Source organism: Trachurus trachurus, assembly GCF_905171665.1.
Source record: "Trachurus trachurus genome assembly, chromosome: 4".
NCBI lineage: Eukaryota > Metazoa > Chordata > Actinopteri > Carangiformes > Carangidae > Trachurus > Trachurus trachurus.
The window spans coordinates 29,889,765-29,903,202 of record NC_139898.1 but is presented as its reverse complement, the minus strand read 5'-3'; the positions used below and the strand labels follow the sequence as shown (position 1 = coordinate 29,903,202).

Genomic DNA, 13,438 nt, shown 5'->3' with positions numbered 1-13,438 from the left:
CACAACCAAGCTGAGGCTGACCAGATATACAAGAAGCTGCTACAAAGTGTTTCTGATGTAGATCCTACAGGAGCTCAGATGCTCTACAATTACTATGCAAAGCATTTGCATTTTATCCATAAAAGGTGCAACAACTCCATAAGATACCACATGAAGGTAGCAAAGATACCGGCCCAATGTGGCTTCCGTGGCAACAGCATCAGGACTCTGCGGAAGATTAAAGAAAAAGGGAGAAGCCAAATGTGTAGAGAAATTGGGGATTTTCTTGCAAATTTGCAACTCTAAGAGTCGATAATGAAGAGGGACATGTTATAGCTCAGTTTCACAAACCACCAGTTGGCCTCCAATGGTTTTAACATCAGTCTGAAAACCCTCAATTAAAAGAATGAGAAACACATTGAAAGAATAATATAATTATCTTGAAGTGATTATCACCTTTTGAACACAATCAATGATGTGACTAAACCAAATCTTTCTGTGAGCAATTAATAATTATGTTTTAATATTAATAACTCTTAAAACTGTTTTTTTTTTAATTGTACTAAACTGTATATTTAATGTTGTTTAAACCTCTGCTGTACATTGAGCTTAAATGATATTGTATCTTGAATGTTTTGTGTGTGCAAATCAAATCAAGAGCTCATAAACTGACTGCAGTGAGCAGGTTCAGTAATAATAAAACAATAATAAAACACACCCAGCCACTGTTTTTTTCATTTAAAACAAATATGAGATGTCACAGAAAAAAGAAAAACAGATGTCACATTGAGAGGACAGGCGTGACACACAACCGACCTGCTGAAGAGCTACATTTGATTTTAAAATAACTTATCTTTAAGCAAATGTGAATATCAGACTTTAAAAGATACCAATTTCTATCTGTGTCTGAGGAGCTGCAACCTTTTATGATTGTCCGAGGATGTTTAGACTCTTAAAAAGACAATTTACTTTCCAGTGCAGTAGAATAATAAACACATCAGTTTCATAATAAACCTGGGTTATCTTTTAAAGCCAACACTTCCTGATACGACAAAACTGTGCAACATCTGACAATTTTTCTTTATTTTTATCAGTGCATCAAATCACAGGACACACTGACTGCAGTAAAATATCTTCTCCATTCACAGTTAAGAGACAAAAACCCCACCTGTCCCTGTCTCCATAAGGTAGTGTGTTACACAGATCTGTGTGTGGTCAGTGGAGGAGAAAACAGGAAAGCTTTGGTGATCATGTTACCGTACTGATAATTTCTCCCCCTCTCTATTTTCTATTTCTTATATTACAGCTTTAGAAATTAATACAATTTAAGGATTCCGGGTTTTGAAGATGATTTATTAAATGTCAAATGGGTTTTGTGGTGAAGCTCTTGGACTAACAAAGTCCCTCTGGTCCAGTCTGATAATCTAAAGTGTTGTGCATTGTGTAACTGAACTAAAATCTCAGATGTCATTGTATTATCTGTTTTGTTACCTGCAGAGTGAAGTCCCTGTACCACTGGGTGTTTCTCTGGAGTCAGTCTGATTCTCTAAAACCATTTTCTGCTCAAGTTGAATGTGTGACTTTGCTGCCCTCTAGTGAAGGCATCATTGAACTGCATGTTTTATATGAGCTCTGGTACTGCAGCGACATCAACAACCTGTTAGTGGCAAAAAATGGTGATAAAAAATTGCCACATTATTTAAAAATGGCTGCCCTCCTGTTGCGTTAAGAGCAGGGGCGCAGAGACTATTTTTGTAGATTTTGCCACATTTCATGTACCGACTGGTCTTCATGCATGTAGGTGAAACTACGGTGGCCTGGAGGCTCAGAAAGGACAGCAACGTAAGGAAATTCATACTACAAATGCTCTACAAATTCAGAAAAAAATCTCATCAATTTGACAACACATGTTTTAAATACAAACACAGCAAAAATGCATCAGGGGACACAAAAAAGTAATGCACTCAGCTAAAAACTAAGCAGGGGTGGACTGGCCATCTGGAATACTGATGGTCTGAGGCCTAATATGGACGGCTAGTTATGTGGCCAGTTGGCCAGTTTCTGTATGTGGCTGACTGGCCAACAGTGGTGTAAAGTAGGAGTTACTTTGATGGAGAAACTGATGGTCTGTCATCACCAGGAGTTCAGTGAAAGGTTTAGGCTGGTTGAGTGAGGAGTTTTCACATCTAGACCTGAGTCCAAAAAGTTTCTATTTGACGAAATTGAAAGGGGCTTGCATCTCACAACGTGTAGCATGAGTCAGGACTGCACTTGGACTTCAGTGTTTTGACTTTTGGTTAGCAACAGCTGAAAACTCAGATTGGCACGTTCAAAGTTTAGATAATGGACTTTGGATTCATTGGTCATTGACTCAGGGCGTCAGAAACCCAATTATCTGAGCTCAGATCTGTTGAGCTCTGACTCAGTCCTTTTCTTGTGGGACAGGCGTGTCCTTGAGTGTTTCTAGTAAAATGTTATTAATTGTTCATCTGCATGTTGATATTTGCCAAATTCATCTCAAAAGGTTATTTAAGTTTTTTGTTGTTGTTGCATTTTTACATTAAAATCCATGTATTTTCTCTTCCTGGAAAACAATTTCAACAGCTTTATAAGTCATCAACAAATTCCTCCCCAGCTTCTTGTTTTTACCAGATAGCCTATATATGACATGACAGGAACCGTTTCAGGGCATCTTTAGTGGGAAACGAAAGTCTAAACCCAGGACTCAACAACATTATTTACAACTCCATAAAAGTTGAACATTAATAATTTAATGGGGCAGCAGATATAAAGAGCTGATCATAGAGGTTTATACATTCAGAAAACTATTGACAACAGCTGGAAGATGAGGTTTGTTGCTGCTTTTTTTGTACCTGTACTCAGTGACATCATTAATAATTTTTCTTTCTATCTGTCTTTTTTTCTTTCCATTTCCTCCCTTCTCTCTTTTATTCCCCTTATTTTCTCATTTTACTCTCTTCATGTCCTTGATTTCTACTTCTATATCTTCCCTTTTTTCTCTTATTCTGTAAACTCCCTATTTCTTTAATTCCTCATTTCCTTCCCTTTCATTCATTTGTTGATACTGAATCTCTTGTTTCTTCTGTCTGTACTATTTTTACCCATGTATTAAATTTCTTAATCAATTTCCATACATGTATTTCATTCCTTCTCCTTTTCCTTATTCATTTCTAATACAGTATTATTAAATCTGTAATTTTCCTTCCTACTTTATTCTCCTCTTCAGTTTTTCATCTTTATGTCTTCCACTTTTTTTTAGCCTACTGTTGTACTTCTCTCCATTACTTCTTCTCCTCATTAATTTGTTCCTTTATTCCTCGAATGAATGAAATTAATAATATTCCTCCTTTTGTTCTCCACCAGTTCTGCTCAGAGTGATACAACACTGAAGGCCAGACTGGAGGCCCTGCAGTGCCACTTCACCTGGGGCCTGGAGCCTGAAAAGCACAAACTTTACAGGCTCAGGGACACTCTAGAAGACATTGGGACTGAGGATGGAAATAGTTGGTTGGGTCACATTTACAACCTGCAAGGGTTCATCCATTACAAGCTGGGGTGCATCGAACAGGCCTGGAGTTTCTTCAGCAGGGCTGCAGAGGCTTTCTGCCAGATGAGAAACTCAGACGAGGGCCCCTGGTTGGTGGTGAACTATGGAAACAAGGCTTGGCTGCACTACCACCAGGGAGAACGAGCTGAGAGCCAGGCTTGTTTGTCAAAGGTTGACGAGCTAACGAACAAGTATCCATCTCCATCGCGGGATGAGCTCCACCCAGAGATCTACGCTGAAAAAGGCTGGACTCTGATGAAGTTTGGCCCAGACAACAGGCTGCTGGTTGAAGACTGCTTCCAGAGAGCCATTAGGATGCAGCCGGACATGGTGGAGTGGCAGACCAGCCGCGTGTTGGAGATAGTAGATAACTGGGATAGGTGCATAAACCTGGGGGATGACATCTTGGAGAAAATGGAAATTGCCAAGCAACAGGACCCAGAGAACCTGTACCTCGCTGCTCTGTACCTTGAAGCTTGTGCTATAAAGGGTCGAAAAGTTGAAAGTGAAGCCCGTGAACTGGCCACAAAGGTTTTGAGAAACCCAGTTGGCAGCTACAGTGGTATTGGACCATTACTGAAGGTCTACAGAATCTACATATCTACGGATGAGGCTATTAATTTGGTAGAGGAGGCAATGAAAGGACACCCAGAGAATCGTTACCTGAAGTGGCGCGCTGCAGTCTGCTACTCAGCCAGGATCTTCTCCCAAAGCAGCAGTCCCACGATGGACAGCATGATCGACAGAGCGATCACTCTGCACAGAGAAGTGATTTCTCTTTACCCTGATTCTTCACTTCAAAGAAAAATATGCCTTGCAGGCATTTGTGGAAGATCAAACCACAACCAAGCTGAGGCTGACCAGATGTTCAAGAAGCTGCTACAAAACGTTTCTGCTCTAGATCCTAAAGGGGCTCAGATGCTCTACAATTACTATGCAAAGCATTTGCATTTTGTCCATAATAGGGTCTATGACTCCATAAGATACCACATGAAGGCAGCAGAGATACCAGCTGAATCTTACTTCCGTGACAACAGCATCAGTATTCTGCGGAGGATTGAAGAAAGAAGGAGAGACCGAATGTGTGGAGAAATTGGGGATTTTCTTGCAACTCTGCAACTCTAAGAGCCGATAATAAAGAGGAACATGATATAGCTCAGTTTCACAAACCACCAGTCGGCCTCGAGGTTTTAACATCAGTCTGAAGACCCTCAATTTAGAGAAAGAGAAAAACATTGAAAGAATAAAAATTACCTTGAAGTGATCATCACATTTTGAACACAATCAATGACGTGATTAAACCAAATCTTTCTCTGAACAATTAAAAACTACATTTTAATATGAATAAGTCTTAAAACTGTTTTTTTTTTGTAATTGTACTAAACTGTATATTTAATGTTGTTTAAACCTCTGCTGTACATTGAGCTGAAATAAAATTGTATCTGTAATGTTTTGTGTGAACAAATATCAAATCAAGAGCTTATGAACTGACTGCACTGCAATGAGCAGGTAGTTCAATAATAATAAAACAATAATAAAACACACCCACCCACTGTTTTTTCATTTAAAACAAATATGAGATGTGTCTCAACACAGATAAAAGAAAAACAGATGACACATTGAGAGGACAGGCATAGGGTTGCCAACAATCTGACTCTCCAATGAGGGACATTTTTTCGCGGCGGCGGCAGTGGGGGGTGGGGGGTGGTTTAAAACCAAAGACAAATTATGACATGTTTACAGCAAATGCATTGGCTATTGGTTTATTTTGTTACTTTTAGTAGGCCCATATGATATCTTGTGCTAGGCCTATCACTTCGAATATTAAGTGTAAATCAACCCCAGGCTGCACTTGGCTGAATTTGACATAATTTCAGATTAAAAACCATAGATGGCTAAAAAAATTCCAGGCTAGGATGATGATCCGTAACAACAGATTAGAACATTTTTAATTAGTTTGTAGTAGCTAGGTGTGTAAATGATCAAAAATCAGTAGCCTGACATTAATAGAGGGCCCCTTAGGGCCCCATGAAGGCTTGGGCCGGCCCTGATCACAGATAAACAGGCTCTAGGGCAGGGGTATTCAATTAAAATTCATTGAGGTCCAGTTACTAAACTTTCATCCAAGTGAAAGGTCCGAACCTTATAAAGTCCAAACGGTGTCTTATAAGCTATAGCCTACCCCTATGTCAAATAAATAAAATCAACGAAGTGCATTTTCATATCTATTGTCAATTTTCAACACAGGAAACATTTAACATAGTGCACTTGTATAGTAAACAAATAGCTTACTTTTTTTTTTATTTTTTTTTACCATGAATAAAAGTAGCCCCCAGGCAAATTCATTTAAGGTCTGTTATTTCAATTAAAGAGAACAAGACAGAATAAATAAGGGGGTTTCCCTGTTTGTTTGTTGTTGTTTTTTTGTTTGGTGCTTTTTTTCTTTCTTTTTTTGAGGCCAAGGTGTCAAAAGCATCTTGATAGCTGCACTGTCATTGCATTGTCCCCCTCCAGTAAATATGGAGGGAGGCTGAAAATCACAGGATATGTCTGTTCTGTTCTGGTGATACAAGTCAGTAGTCCTGAAATAGGTGTTTCTCTTCAATAACACACATTCTACATCTCTGAAGCGACGTCTTCCCGCATACGGGCTTCCTGCTCCTTTCAAACGGGGCAGAGCTCCGCGTGAAAAAGTTTACAGACCGAGGGAGAACCGGGGTCTGACACAACACCGGCGGAGAAGCAGGAAACAAGCACGTCGCACCGCTACGGCGTCGCTCTCGGTTGTGAGCGCACATTGAAGTAATGGGCTTGTGCGCGCAACAAGAGACCCATCTGAACGGCCCCCACGCACGTGCGCACACACACAGGCAATGCTGCTCCGACGTCTGCTCTCTCTGTATGAGCGCGTCGCAGAGCCGCACATACAGAGCACATATCCGCTGATCTTTTTTTTTTTTTTTTGAGGAGTTGGCGCTTCTGCATGCACCAACAAACTGGCTTGCACACCACGCCACGCGTGTAAAGGGAGGGCTGTGATTGGAGTGCGGGACGTTGGCTGTCCCGTCCGGGACAAATCAAAACCGGCTATATCCCGGGACGTCCCGCACAATCCGGGACGGTTGGCAACCCTAGACAACCAACCTGCTGAAGAGCTACATTTGATTTTAAAGTAACTTAAGCAAATGTGAATATCAGACTTTAAATATATTAATTTCTACCTGTGTCTGAGGAGCTGCAACTTTTTATGATTACTTTCCAGTGCAGTAGAATAATAAACATCAGTTTCAATATGGTCTTCACAGTTGTTGGTTCACACTTATTTTTTATTTTTATCAGTGCATCAAATCACAGGACACACTGACTGCAGTAAAATATATTCTTCATTCACAGTTAAGAGACAAAAACCCCACCTGTCCCTGTCTCCATAAGGTAGTGTGTTACACAGATCTGTGTGTGGTCAGTGGAGGAGAAAACAGGAAAGCTTTGGTGATCATGTCACCGTACTGATAATTTCTCCCCCTCTCTATTTTTTATTTCTTATATTACACCTTTAGAAATTAATACAATTTAAGGATTCCGGGTTTTGAAGATGATTTATTAAATGTCAAATGGGTTTTGTGGTGGAGCTCTTGGACTAACAAAGTCCCTCTGGTCCAGTCTGATAATCTAAAGTGTTGTGCATTGTGTAACTGAACTAAAATCTCAGGTGTCATTGTATTATCTGTTTTGTTACCTGCAGAGTGAAGTCCCTGTACCACTGGGTGTTTCTCTGGAGTCAGTCTGATTCTCTAAAACCATTTTCTGCTCAAGTTGAATGTGTGACTTTGCTGCCCTGTAGTGAAGGCATTGGTGAACTGCATGTTTTATTTGAGCTCTGGTACTGCAGCAACATCAACAACCTGTTAGTGGTAAAAAATGGTGATAAAAAATTGCCACATTATTTCAAAATGGCTGCCCTCCTGTTGCGTTAAGAGCAGGGGCGCAAGAGACTTGTTTTGTAGATTTTGCCACATTTCATGTACCGACTGGTCTTCATGCATGCAGGTGAAACTACGGTGGCCTGGAGGCTCAAAGGACAGAAACTTAAGGAAATTCATACTACAAATGCTCTACAAATTCAGAAAAAAATCTCATCAATTTGACAACACATGTTATAAATACAAACACAGCAAAAATGCAACAGGGGACACAAATAAGTGACACACTCAGCTAAAAACTAAGCAGGGGTGGACTGGCCATCTGGAATACTGATGGTCTGAGGCCTAATATGGACGGCTAGTTATGTGGCCAATTGGCCAGTTTCTGTATGTGGCTGACTGGCCAACAGTGGTGTAAAGTAGGAGTTACTTTACTATGATGGAGAAACTGATGGTCCGTCATCACCAGGAGTTCAGTGAAAGGTTTAGGCTGGTTGAGTGAGGAGTTTTCACATCTAGACCTGAGTCCAAAAAGTTTCTATTTGACGAAATTCATTTAATTTCATTTCATAACCTTTATTTAAACTCGGAGATATATTGAGGAGTAACCTCATTTACAATATAGCCGAGATGAAACACAAAACACACAAGGACAGAAGCCAAGACATTTGAAACATACAAAAACATAACAGAATACCAGAATTTAAGGTGACTAGGGTAAATTGAAACAGATGTGGCGAGGTGGAGTGGTGAGTACTGGTGAGTGGTTGCCAACAACGCCAGAATGTGGCAGGGTGAAGAGGGCCCGGGCGGGGATTGAACCCACACCTCCCGGGTAATAGTCATGCGCGCTTGCCAGTCACCCAAAGGGACATCCCCTTGGCCAAGTAGCCAGGGCACATGATCAATTGGAGGCATAGTGACAGGAACCTCAACTGTCACACATAGTTAAAAGCACGAGCAGTTAGAGGTAAAATAAGATGTAGTTATGGCTTTAAATTGTCCCATTGATAAAAGTGAGGTAAGTTTCAAATGATTCTGCAGAGTGTTCCAGGTTGTAGGTGCACAGTAAGAGAAGCTGGTCTTTCCAAGTTCGGTGTTAACAGAGGGAACCTGCAGTGTGAGCCAGTCTTTTGAGCGTGTGCGATAGAGACCTGCATTGAAAGATACTAGTGAGTTAATATAAGATGGTAAGAGACCAGTAAGAGCTTTAAAAATAAATAAAATCCAGTGTCGATCACGCCTGTTAGATAGTGAGGGCCATCCAACTTTGGAATACAGGTCACAGTGATGAGTGTTGTAGCTGTCGCCAGTAATGAACCTCAGGGCTGAATGATAAACGGTGTCAAGTGGATGTAAAGTTGTGGCTGATGCATGCCTGTATACGATGTCTCCATAATCTAAAACTGACATAAAAGTTGCTTCAATAAGTTTCTTCCTGCAGTGAAAAGGAAAGGATGATTTGTTTCTGTAAAAAAATACTATTTTTTGTCTTAGTTTAATGACCAGATTAGATACATGACGTTTGAAGGTGATTTTGTCGTCGATCCAAAGTCCAAGATATTTGTATTCAGAAACTCTTTCAATATTGAAAGGGGGTTGCAGCTCACAACGTGTAGCATGAGTCAGGACTGCACTTGGACTTCAGTGTTTTGAGTTTTGCTTAGCAACAGCTGAAAACTCAGATTGGCACATTCAAAGATTAAATAATGGACTTTGGATTCATTGGTCATTGACTCAGGGCGTCAGAAACCCAATTATCTGAGCTCAGATCTGTTGAGCTCTGACTCAGTCCTTTTCTTGTAAAATGTTATTAATTGTTCATCTGCATGTTGATATTTGCCAAATTCATCTCAAAAAGTTATTTAAGTTTTTTTTTTGTTGCATTTTTACATTACAATCCATGTATTTTCTCTTCCTGCAAAACAATTTCAACAGCTTTATGACTCATCAACAAATTCCTCCCCAGCTTCTTGTTTTTACCTGATAGCCTATATATGACATGACAGGAGCCGTTTCAGGGCATCTTTAGTGGGAAACGAAAGTCTAAACCCAGGACTCAACATACCATTGTTTACAACGCCATAAAAGTTGAACATTAATAATTTAATGGGGCAGCAGATATAAAGAGCTGATCATAGAGGGTTATACATTCAGAAAACTATTGACAACAGCAGGAAGATGAGGTTTGTTGCTGCTTTTTCATACCTATACTCAGTGACATCATTAATTCTTTCTTTCTTTATTTCTTTCCATTTCCTCCCTTCTCTCTTTTATTCCCCTTATTTTCTAATTTTACTCTCTTCATGTCCTTGATTTCTACTTCTACTATCTTCCCTTTTTTATCTTATTATGTAAACCCCCTATTTTATTCATTCCTTATTTCCTTCCCTTTCATTCATTTGTTGATACTGAATCTCTTGTTTCTTCTGTCCGTACTATTTTTACTCATGTATTACATTTCTTAATCAGTTTCCATACATGTATTCCATTCCTTCTCCGTTTTCTTATTCATTTCTAATACAGCATTATTAAATATTTAAATCTTTAATTTTCCTTCCTACTTATATCTCCTCTCCAGTTTTTCATCTTTATGTCTTCCACTCTTCTTTACTGTTGTACTTCTCTGTTCTGATATTCCCTCATTAATTGGTTCCTTTATTCCTTGAATGAATGAAATTAATAATATTTCTCATTTTGTTCCCTACCAGTTCTGCTCAGAGTGATACAACACTGAAGGCCAGACTGGAGGCCCTGCAGTGCCACTTCACCTGGGTCATCGAGCCTGAAAGGCACAAATGTTACACTCTCAGGGACACTCTGGAAGACATTGGGACTGAAGAGGGAAATAGTTGGTTGGGTCACATTTACAACCTGCAAGGGTTCACCCATTACAAGCTGGGGTGCATCGAACAGGCCTGGAGTTTCTTCAGCAGGGCTGCAGAGGCTTTCTGTCAGATGAGAAACTCAGACGAGGGCCCCTGGTTGGTGGTGAACTATGGAAACAAGGCTTGGCTGCACTACCACCAGGGAGAACGAGCCGAGAGCCAGGCTTGTTTGTCAAAGGTTGACGAGCTAATGAACAAGTATCCATCTCCATCGCGGGATGAGCTCCATCCAGAGATCTACGCTGAAAAAGGCTGGACTCTGATGAGGTTTGGCTCAGATAACAGGTTGCTGGCTGAAGAATGCTTCCAGAGAGCCATCAAGATGCAGCCAGACATGGTGGAGTGGCAGACCAGCCGCGTGATGACGCTAGCAGATAGGAGCGACTTAGAGCAGATGGAAATTGCCATGCAACAGGACCCAGAGAACCTGTACCTCGCTGCTCTGTACCTTGAAGCTTGTACCAAAAAGGGTAAAAGAGTTGAAGGTGAAGCCCGTGAGCTGGCCACAAAGGTTTTGAGAAACCCGGTTAGCAGCTACAGCGGTATCGAACCATTACTGAGGTTCTACAGAAACCACATATCTAAGGATGAGGCTATTAGTTTGGTAGAGGAAGCAATGAAAGAACATCCAGAGAATCGTTACCTGAAGAGGCGTGCTGCAGTCTGCTACACAGTCAGGATCTTCTCCCAAAAAGACAGTCCCCCGATGAACAGCACGATCGACAGAGCGATCACTCTGCACAGACAAGTGATTTCTCTTTACCCTGATTGTTCGCTTAAAAGAAAAATATTCCTTGCAAACATTTGTGCAAAATCAAACAACAACCAAGCTGAGGCTGACCAGATATACAAGAAGCTGCTACAAAGAGATTCTGATCTAGATCCTATAGGGGCTCAGATGCTCTACAATTACTATGCAAAGCATTTGCATCTTGTCCACAATAGGGGCTATGACGCCATAAGATACCACATGAGGGTAGCAGAGATACCAGCCCAATCTTACTTCCGTGACAACAGCATCAATACTCTGCGGTGGATTGAAGAAAGAGGGAGAAACCGAATGTGTAGAGAAATTGAGGATTTTCTTGCAACTCTGCAAGAGCCGATAATGAAGAGGAACATGTTATAGCTCAGTTTCACAAATCATCAGTTGACCTCCAAAGGTTTTAACATCAATCTGAAGACCCTCAATTTAGAGAATGAGAAAAACATTGAAAGAATAATATAATTATCTATAAGTGAAGTGATCATCAAATTTTGAACACAATCAATGACGTGACTAAAACAAATCTTTCCATGAGAAATTAATAATTATATTTTAATATTAAGAAGTCATCAAACTGATACATTTGTAATTGCTGTAAGCTGTATCACAGGTTTTGTTACTGTATCCTTAATATTATTGCTATCATAAGTTATTTTATTCTCCTAATTATCATATATTTATTTTTATTCTTTTGGAGCTGCTGTGACACAATCATTTCCTGCAAAGGATTTATATAAGTACAAGTCTATTCTACATTTAATGTTGTTTTAATATTGTAACTGTAATGTTTTGTGTGTGTAAATATCAAATCAAGAGCTCATGAACTGACTGCAGTGAGCAGGTAGTTCAATAACAATAAAACAATAATAGAACACACCCACCCACTGTTTTTTCATTTAAAACAAATATGAGATGTCTCAACACAGATAAAAGAAAAACAGATGACACATTGAGAGGACAGGCGTGACACACAACCGACCTGCTGAAGAGCTACATTTGATTTTAAAGTAACTTATCATTAATCAAATGTGAATATCAGTCTTTGAAATATACTCATTTCTATCTGTGTCTGAGGAGCTGCAACTTTTTATGATTGTCTTTTTAAGAGTCTAAACATCCTCAGACAATTTACTTTCCAGTGCAGTAGAATAATAAACACATCAGTTTCATAATAAACCTGGGTTATCTTTTAAAGCCAACACTTCCTAATACGACAAAACTGTGCAACATCTGACAATTTTTCTTTATTTTTATCAGTGCATCAAATCACAGGACACACTGACTGCAGTAAAATATCTTCTCCATTCACAGTTAAGAGACAAAAACCCCACCTGCCCCCGTCTCCATAAGGTAGTGTGTTACACAGATCTGTGTGTGGTCAGTGGAGGAGAAAACAGGACAGCTTTGGTGATCATGTTACCGTACTGAAAATTTCTCCCCCTCTCTATTTTTTATTTCTTATATTACAGTTTTAGAAATTATTACAATTTAAGGATTCCAGGTTTTGAAGATGATTTATTAAATGTCAAATGGGTTTTGTGGTGAAGCTCTTGGACTAACAAAGTCCCTCGGATCCAGTCTGATTATCTAAAGTGTTGTGCATTGTGTAACTGAACTAAAATCTCAGGTGTCATTGTATTATCTGTTTTGTTACCTGCAGAGTGAAGTCCCTGTACCACTGAGTGTTTCTCTGGAGTCAGTCTGATTCTCTAAAACCATTTTCTGCTCAAGTTGAATGTGGGACTTTGCTGCCCTCTAGTGAAGGCATCATTGAACTGCATGTTTCGTATTTGAGCTCTGGCACTGCAGCAACATCACCAATCTGTCAGCAAAAATGCCATTTTTGTTTACAGGTTGGTGATGTTTTAGCAAAATGGTGCTAAAAAAATTGCCACATTATTTTAAAATGGTTCAAAATGGCTGCCTTCCTTTAGGAGCAGGGGCGCAAGAGACTTATTTTATATGTAATCGCAGTCCCATGTAGCTAGGAAATACTGACTAATTAGGGTGTTGTAGTACAGTGGGACAGGGCCTGAGTTCGTCTAGAGATGGCGCTACCTGTGATAACTGTGATAGTGAAATAAAATAACTTGGCGGTGCCTCCAATAACTTTTAAGGAGGAAACACAAAATTTGGTACATCCCCTTAAAAAAAATAAAAGATCACTTTTAACTGTTTTATATTTATCCAAATAGTATTACCCTTACAACACAGGATTTAGTTGTAGTATGCATTGATAACAGTATTCAAAACTCTCATGCACTGGAAGATTTTATACACAAATGACCACTGTTAACCCACTGAGAGAATGTAAAAC

At 39.8% G+C, this 13,438-nt stretch overlaps 2 protein-coding genes across 2 annotated transcripts; both read left to right on the top strand.

Annotated features, from left to right (window-relative positions):
* Positions 1-2,824: 2,824 nt before the first annotated feature.
* LOC310985346 (interferon-induced protein with tetratricopeptide repeats 1-like) lies at positions 2,825-4,672 on the top strand (the record flags this gene model as incomplete). The annotated part of the gene is made up of 2 exons (XM_083970921.1): positions 2,825-2,829; positions 3,364-4,672. 2 exons carry the CDS (start codon positions 2,825-2,827, stop codon positions 4,670-4,672), a joined length of 1,314 nt encoding a protein of 437 aa, XP_083827047.1.
* Positions 4,673-8,654: 3,982 nt separating this feature from the next.
* Positions 8,655-11,484, top strand: LOC310985345 (interferon-induced protein with tetratricopeptide repeats 1-like; the record flags this gene model as incomplete). Its single annotated transcript, XM_083970920.1, has 2 exons — positions 8,655-8,668; positions 10,179-11,484. 2 exons carry the CDS (start codon positions 8,655-8,657, stop codon positions 11,482-11,484), a joined length of 1,320 nt encoding a protein of 439 aa, XP_083827046.1.
* Between the last annotated feature and the right edge of the window lie 1,954 nt (positions 11,485-13,438).